This window comes from Anolis sagrei, chromosome 5, assembly GCF_037176765.1.
Source record: "Anolis sagrei isolate rAnoSag1 chromosome 5, rAnoSag1.mat, whole genome shotgun sequence".
Classification (NCBI taxonomy): Eukaryota; Metazoa; Chordata; class Lepidosauria; order Squamata; family Dactyloidae; genus Anolis; species Anolis sagrei.
In genome coordinates, this window is record NC_090025.1 from 52,500,486 (window position 1) to 52,509,410 (window position 8,925).

General features: G+C 39.4%; 1 protein-coding gene across 4 annotated transcripts in view; it reads right to left on the reverse strand.

Annotated features, from left to right (window-relative positions):
- MAP9 (microtubule associated protein 9) overlaps positions 1 to 7,833 on the reverse strand; it is a 39,233-nt gene extending 31,400 nt beyond the window's left edge. For all 4 annotated transcript variants that reach the window (XM_060778800.2, XM_060778799.2, XM_060778802.2 and 1 more), the window contains exons 1-4: positions 7,681 to 7,833; positions 3,257 to 3,398; positions 2,774 to 2,858; positions 1,209 to 1,778 (exon numbers count right to left, since the gene is read on the reverse strand). In XM_060778800.2, the coding sequence (XP_060634783.2) occupies positions 1,209 to 1,778; positions 2,774 to 2,858; positions 3,257 to 3,331 (730 nt within the window). In that variant the 5' untranslated portion in view covers positions 3,332 to 3,398; positions 7,681 to 7,833. The remainder of the gene's footprint in view (positions 1 to 1,208; positions 1,779 to 2,773; positions 2,859 to 3,256; positions 3,399 to 7,680) is intronic.
- Between the last annotated feature and the right edge of the window lie 1,092 nt (positions 7,834 to 8,925).

Sequence of the window (8,925 nt, forward strand, 5' to 3'; positions counted from 1 at the left end):
GCGTCACATTTAGTTGTTGACACCCATAAATTCCTAATTCTGGTTGATGATTTTGCATCTGCTGACCAGGATCTTAGAACATATATGATACTGACAAAAAAACTGTTTTTGTGGCACCAGCTGCACTGCAAACTTTCCTAGGCTGTCTTTTTCTGTTCTTAAAAAAGCAAAATTATTACCTGGGAAGTCTCTGAGTGCCATCAGTCACCCTTCAGACAGGTTGCAGTGCAGATTGCACTATGTAACATTAAAAAATATCCATTTTTCAAAATCAGACATAAATTTCTCACTTTTTGGTTTTGTCATTATTTATTTATTGATCCACTGATCAATTGCACTTAGGCCAGTTTATCTAGTCCATGGGTGCCTTCAGATGAAATTTTGTATCAAGTTTCAATTTGGAAGCATATTCTCCAAATTCAGAACTATTCAGGGGCAGCATAGTGTCTTGGAATTTTAAAAATCAGCCAATAAGAACTCTGGTAAATCCTTGTGATAACTAAATTAGTGTTTATGATTTTCATTTCAATGTTCAATGTTGATTATTTAGACTTTTACACATTCTAGAAAAATATGAAATGTTGGTCTGACTTCAAATGTATGGCCTTTGAAAATAAAAGCATATGCCATATTTAAAATCATGAAAGAGTATTTTAAGACCATGAAACTTGGACTGTGCTGCCACTGAGTGGAGAAAGGTAACACAAACACTTTTAGTAAGACTGTGGCTTTAAATCCCCGTGAAACACTGAAAAATAAATTCTCAGAGCAAAATGTTGATGGTAGAAGCATGATTTCTCCATATATTGTGATCGTAAACATATTCAGGTCTCATACATATGGTCACTTATTAAGTGTTGGAGTTTTACTGGAACATGGCTGCAGTATTTCTTGGAAGCACAGTAGTATAAGGGGACACATAAGCGGCTTAAAATGCTCACTGATCACAGGTGATATGGGAAGATTGCACACTTGACATCAGTTATTATGCTTCAGATAATATCAGACACTCTTATATCTATTTATATGTAATAAAACAGGTCAATATGGAAAAAATATTACCCAACCAACACAGTATTTTGTTTTAAATATAAACATTCAGAAGTGCTGAAGCTTCCAAGAAAGTGATAATCAAAATTAAGAAAACTTATTTACTTACATATAATTTTAAAACAATTCCAGCAGTAGAATATATTGATTTGTTTTACCTGATACTGATGCTGATTTGTTCTTGAATTCCCTTGGCTTTGGCACAGGCTTGATTTCATGTTTCTGTTTAATCATATTATCCCTCTCTAACTGCAGCTCAAACATACGTTCTCCATCCTGTTGTTCACCCTCTAATTCAAAACCTGACCCTTCTTCAGAAACAAAGTCCTGCGTCTCTTCACTCAGATGTTCATTTTCCAATCCGGATGTTTCCCAAGTTCTCTCCTCATCCTCTCCCAGAGCGAAGCCATCAGCAGTGTCCTTTTCAAAAGAATGGCAATCTTGCAGATGTCTGTCAAATGGAATGGATGTTTTTTCTACATTCTCTTCATATGATCTAGAATATTCTATTAGTGAAAAAGGGACACCTTCCCTCTCTTCCCTCAAAATCTCTCTCTCCAGCTCGGACACATAGTGAGGTCTCTCATCAACATCTGAGAAAGACAGGTCATCTTCACTTTCACTTCTCAAACTGCTCCCACTGTAATGATTCTTCTTGGATAATGGTGTTGCAAAAGCGACAGATTTCTTTGAGGTATTTTCCAAAGTTTCAGAAAACTTCTCTGAACCTAGAAACAGATAAGATTGTCAATATGTGTATAAGATAAAATGCAGCAAACAAAACTTAATTGAAAACACCATTCTGCCATATATTTTCCTTATTGACATTTTTCTAAAACTTTGGGCCCTTCCACACAGCCATATAACCCAGAACATCAAAGCAGAATAACCCACAATATCTGCTTTGAACTGGAATATCTGAGTCCACACTGCCATATATCCCAGTTCAAAGCAGATAATGTGGGATTTTATTTTATCCAGAATTCATTTTTGGAATTCCATGAAACAAGTTTCTGAATTCCAAGAACACATTTCATTGCATTTGCAATAAATCCATGTAATAAATCATGTCGCACTTAAGTATTAAAATCCCAAAGAACATTAATAATAGACTAAAACATAAACATATACAAATATTTGGAGCAATTCAGGCTGTAATTGTGTAGAGGGGGACCTAAATAAGCACATTCGAAAGAAAAATAAGGTGTGTTGTGATATAATACAAAAACCAAATAAAATACAGTAGTAATTCTTTGAGTACCAGTTCTTATGTAGCCAAAGTCAATATATTTTCGGTATTAAAAATGACTTGTCTACAGGCTTTAGTAATCCAAATATTCCTCAGGATAACCCCCCCCCCCCCCAAAAAAAACCCCAACAAAACCAACCACTTATCCTAGCTGTAAAGGGAAACTGAGCAAGCAAACAAGGTATCATCTATGTCTTTTTTCCCAAGCAAGCATGAAAACAATTGCAACTGTTTTGAATGTGAGGGAGGAGACAAAGTTTTAATCCACATTATCTTAAAATGAAAAAAATCTGTGATACACTTCAGAAGCATTACTTCATGATCTTTAACCCCAAGTACTTAGTAAGGCATGTGCCTTACCAGCCTAAGAACCAATCCTAAAATCAGGTTGCATGTAATTATTGGCTTGCTATGCATTAAACAAAAGCAGAACAAGCTGATGTTATTATAAGGTATCCTGTTATTCCAACATACCTTCATCATCACTTTCAAAGTCTTCAGAATATTCAGCTGTTTGTTGTCTTGCTGCACGAGCAGAAAGTGCTTCTTGTAACTCTTCCTATATATAAATACATAGAACAATTATCATTCAGATGAGAAAACACACTCATTTAACACTAATTCCATATAACATAAATGTTTTTAAAGATTTAAGAGACAATTCCAGCACTGTAAACAGGACCAATTATCATATGGAATTCACAGGGCATATTTTTTTTCCATAAATAAAGTGAATGACACCAAAGAAATACAATTTAGTATTGCTAGCTTTGTGATCAAATCTACCACCAAGGTCTTAGTTAAACATCTTAATTCCTTACTCACCATATCGCCTTTCATAAATAATGATACATAAATATTCTAGGCAAAGATGATAATTTTAACATGGTAGAGAAATTTATTTCAGTTCATTGTAAAGACCATTCTGTACATCAATTGGAGATCTAAAAGGTTTACCTGAAAAGTGGTTCTTTTGGAGAACTTTGGACTCTTACTGTAGGCTAAGGTGCTGAAACTGTCTTCATCAGACATGTTAAGTGATCTTAGAAAATTAATCTTATATGCTCAAATTGTGATCCAGCGTAGGCACCTCTTCTGGCTGAATGTAGATCAGAAAAATCATAGTTGAAATAGAAATTATTTTGAGGAAAGACCTTTCTCACCCTAAAAACAGCAAATATTTGACTAAGGGGCATACTTTCTCAGCATGTTTCAATTGTAATTGCTAGAGGAACTGATAAGACATGGCTATAAGTCCCTTTCAAATGTGTAAACAAATATCTTTGTTTCCTTCCAATTTTAGGTGCACTATACTAAGCTTAAGTTTACACAGATAACAATTCAAGTTTGACAGTTCTCTAATTCCATCTATATAAATAAAAATGTAACATTCGTTTGTGGGATTAACAGAACTCAAAAACCACTGGATGAATTGACACCAAATTTGGTCACAATACACCTCTCAGGCCTACGAGTGACCATCACTCAGCAGAAGGGACTTAAAAAGCCAAAAAAAGCAAAAAGATGCTGCAGTATATGTGCAAAAATGACTCTCCCTGACAAACAAAACACACAATAGCATATCCACACTCAGGCATGTAGCCGGGGGGGGGGGGGGGGCATATTCAAGTAAGGCAAGAAAAAAGTCCTGTCAGGCCTCATCTGCACAGACCATTCAATGCAACTTCAAATAGGTATTGAATAAAGTTGTTTCTGTACAAATGATTGCATAGGAAACCCAGGATCCAGTTTGACACCCAGATGGTGATTGCACAAACTACAGAACACTTATGTGCATTAAGGGCTTTTGCACACTACTGTGGCCTTAGTTGTCTGGCTGCCACAAATTGATGGAACTGACCATTTAATGCTTTGAACTGCATTAAAAAGGTAAATGGGACCCCAGTTATGTAGGAACCTGGTGCCAGACATTATAGGCCAACTCTCCGCATCCAAGAGTCCTCCAGATATTATGCATTGCACCCACCATCAGCTCCTGCTAAAACTATAGAATATATGATATTTTAGGAATTGCTATCAAAATATTTGCAAATACAAGGTTGTGCAATGTTCCTATAGGTAGTGCTATATGGACAGTGGTCTGTCTGTCAGTGTAAGATATGGTGAATGTATGGACAGAAGAAATCACAAGAAAAATCTGTTCATTTCCTCCAAGAACACTATCACTTTGTGTTTTTTAACAGTAATCATGAGGACTAGAAACATGTTTTAATTAAAACTTTTAAAATTAAATATGTAATATATTCTCTTGTTTTTCTCATTAGTGTATGCTCAGAAGTATGGGCAACACAGCAGAAGATGTAAAACACAACTGTATTTTTTCTTGAATTGTATTGTGGCGTTTAAGAATATAAAATATGTTTCACATTTTGGCATAAAATTTTAATTTCTTGCAGTATCTGTATTAATCTCACTGTGCCCAACATGAACAATGACTATCCAAAATCTTTGAGGAACAACTAGGAGTACATCTACACTGTAGAATTAATGAACAGAATTGGCTCAGTGCTATGGAATCATGGGAGTTGTAGTTTTACAATGTCTTTAGCCACCCTGTCAAATAGTGCCTCACCAAACTATTATTACCATGATTCCATAGCATCAAACTGCATTAATTCTATAATCAGGAACTCTAAGATGAAATTGCCACCTGCTGGTTAACTAGGAGAGTAAAAGTTCCTTTATTTGAAAATAGGTCATACTGAATTTGATAGCATTTATTGCCAATGAAACATGCACAGAAGCATTTCTGAGACAAAATCCAATTCCTTAGGGCCCTTCCACACAGCCCCATATTCTAGAATATTAAGGATACATTATCTGAGTGTGGACTCAGACAACCCAGTTCAAAGCAGATATTGTGGGATTTTCTGCCTCAATATTCTGGGATATAGGGCTGTGTGGAAGTGCCCTTAGACATCAATTGCTCAGTGGTGAGTGAAGATATAAGTAAATCCCCTTGATTCAGTGGGTCTCCTCAATCTGGCAGGTAGCAACAGGATTTGACCCATATGTGTCTACAGATAGGTAGATGGATAGATAAGAGTCAGTGTAGAAGAGAACCAGTATGGTGTAGTGTAGAGCTTTCCAACTGTGTATGTACAGATGGACGGATTGATAATGTATAAAAGAGAACCAGCATGGTGTAATGCAGAGCTTTCCAAACTACTGTATGTACAGATGGATGGATAGATGGATAAAATCTGTACAGAAGAGAACAAGAATGGTGTAGTGCAGAGCTTTCCAACTGTGTATGTGCAGATGGATAGATAATGTATAGAAGAGAATCAGCATGGTGTAATGCAGAGCTTTCCAAACTTTACTGTATGTACAGATGGCTGGATGGATAAATAGATACAATAAGTATAGAAGAGAACCAGCGTGGTGTAGTGCAGAGGTTTCCAACTGTGTATGTTCAGATGGACAGACATATGAACAGCTAATGTATGGAAGACAATCAGTATGGTGTAATGCAGAGCTTTCCAAACTGTACTGTATGTACACATGGATGGTTAGACAGATAGAGAGGGTCTGTATAGAAGAGAACCAGCATGGTGGAGTGCAGAGCTTTCCAACTATGTATGTAAAGATGGATGGATAATTTATTGAAGAGAACCAGCATGGTGTAGTGCAGTTTTCCAAACTGTACTGTATGTAAGATGGATGGGTGGTTAGATATAGTATGTATAGAAGAGAACCAGCATGGTGTAGTGCGGAGCTTTCCAAACTGTGTGTGTGACCTGTTAGAGTGCTTTGGTGTGTCACACAAATGTAATGGCAAAAATCTTGGAAATCTTAGAAATCATATATTTTTTAAAAAACAAGAGGGTTTTATGAGAGATGATATACCCCCAAACCTTCCATTATTACAATTTACATACGTAGAATCATAGAGTTGGAAGACACCTCGTGGGCCAGCCAATCCAACCCCCTGCCAAGAAGCAGGAAAATCGCATTCAAAGAGGTTGGTTTAAGATCCAGTTTGCTAGTAAAAACTCAGTCACTGTGTCATGAAATGATGACTGTCTAAAGAGCATGTCACTAACACGAAAGGTGTGGAAAGCTTTCATTTCATCGTTTGCGCATTGGGGTCTGGGGTTTGAATCCCCACTCAGTCACGGAAACCCAATGGGTGACCTTGGGAAAGTCACACACTCTCAGCCTCAGAGGGAGGTTATGGCAACTCCTTCTGAATGACTCGTATGAAAGAGAAATGGATGAAAGTGCCTCAGTCTAGCACTGCACCATGACAATTAATTCAAATTGTGTCAAATTGCATTGATTCTATATAGTGTTGAATAGGCATGGGCCAGCTTCAGCCCTCCAGGTGTTTTGGACTGCAACTCCAACAATTTGTAACAGACGATTTTTTTTATTGATGGCCTGCATCAATAGGAGCATAGTGTCTAGATCTAGGGAAGTAATGCTACCCCTCTATTCTGCCTTGGTTAGACCACACCTGGAATATTGTGTCCAATTCTGGGCACCACAATTGAAGAGAGATATTGACAAACTGGAATGTGTCCAGAGGAGGGTGACTAGAATGATCAAGGGTCTGGAGAACAAGCCCTATGAGGAGCGACTTAAAGAGTGGGACATGTTTAGCTTGAAGAAGAGAAGGCTGAGAGGAGATATAATAGCCATGAATAATGTATAGAAGAGAAACAGCATGGTGTAGTGCAGTTTTCCAAACTGTCCTGTATGTAAGATGGATGGGTGGTTAGATAGATATAGTATGTATAGAAGAGAACCCTCATGGTGTAGTGTGGACATGGTGGTAGACAGCCATGTGAGAGGAAGTCATAGGGAGGAGGGAGCAAGCTTGTTATCTGCTTCCCTGGAGACTAGGACAAGGAACAATGGCTTCAAACTACAACAAAGGATATTCCTGAACATGAGGAAGAACTTCCTGACTGTGAGAGCTGTTCAGCAGTGGAACTCTCTGCCCCAGAGTGTGGTGGAGGCTCCTTCTTTGGAAGCTTTTAAACAGAGGCTGGATGGCCATCTGTCAGGGGTGTTTGGAATTCAATATTCCTGCTTCTTGGCAGGGGGTTGGACTGGATGGCCCATGAGGTCTCTTCCAACTCTTTGATTCTATGAAGGTGGCTGTTAGGAATTGTGGGAGTTGGAGTCCAAAAAACCTGGGCTATGCCTGCTCAACACTATATAGAATCAATATAATTTAACACAGTTTGAATTAATTGCCATGGTGCAATGATATAGATGAATGGGAGCTGTAGTCTGATGAGGCACCACCACTCTTTGGCATGATATCAACGCATTGCGTCAAGAAGCGGTGCCAAGCTGCAGTGTAGATGCCCGGTAGGCCTCGGCTCCCCGCCTCCAGCCCACCTCTGTACCTCGCGTCGCAGGAAGGGTCTTTCTTGCCTCGGGCGAGAGAGAGGGCTGAGCAGCGCCCGGTCTTGCCTTGTCCCTGCCCCAGCTCCAGGTCTACGCAGCGCCTCAGGACTGCTGCTAGGCCGCTCCGCCCGAGGGGTTGCTTAGCAACCGCGACTACGCCGCCTCTGACGGCACAGTGCAGAGGCGCCGTTGCCGTGGAAACCGAGCCACGCCCCCTCCTCTGCTCAGACAGCCAGGTGTGGAGGAGAGGATGCTATTTGACGCAGTAAAGGCCTCAGTCTGTTTCTCTAGCTCCCCCTTCAGGCCTTCTTTCCCCTGGCTCCATTCATTGTAAAAGGCTGGAAGACACCTAGAGTCAAGGCCCTTCCACACTGTCTTATATCCCAGAATATCAAGGCAGAAAATCCCACAATACCTGCTTTGAACTGGGATATCTGAGGCCCCTTCCACACAGCTGAATAAAATCCCACGTTTTCTGCTTCAAACTGGGATATATGGCAGTGTGGACTCAGATAACAGTTCAAAACCAATATTGTGGGATTATCTGCCTTGATATTATGGGTTATATGGCTATGTGGATGAACCCTTAGGTAGAACCATGGAAGTTGCAAGTTTCACAAGGCCTTTAGCCTTCTCGCTATGGGCCCTTCCACACAGCCCTATATCCCAGAATCTCAAGGAAGACAATCCCACAATATCTGCTTTGAACTAGGTAATCTGAGTCCACTTCTGGTTGTTTCTCGACTGGCACAACCTGGGGATCACAACCAGACACAGTGAAAACATCTGCCCCTGCGCTTTGCTACTCTGCTTCTGAGTATGCATGCCCAGTGTGGAACACATCTCACCACGTTAAAACAGTGGATGTGGCTCTTAATGAGACATGCTGCATCATCACAGGATGTCAGCGCCCTACACCACTGGATATTTATTTATTTATTTATTTATTTAGAAGTTTTATATACTGGTCTTCTCACCTCCAAGGAGGGACTCAGGCCAATTCACAACATGTGTTCATATACAGTAATATACAAAACAGCACAGTGCATCATCATTACACATTAAAATATAAGTACAATAAAAACATCATCACATTACACAAGCCAAGTCGTCAATACAGTCATAATTCATCATCATCCTTCCATGTGGACGAGGGTTCTTGACTCAATCCTCAAATGCCATATTCCAAAGCCAGGTTTTTGTTAATTTTCTAAAGGTCAGGAGGGAGGGAGCAGATCTAATCT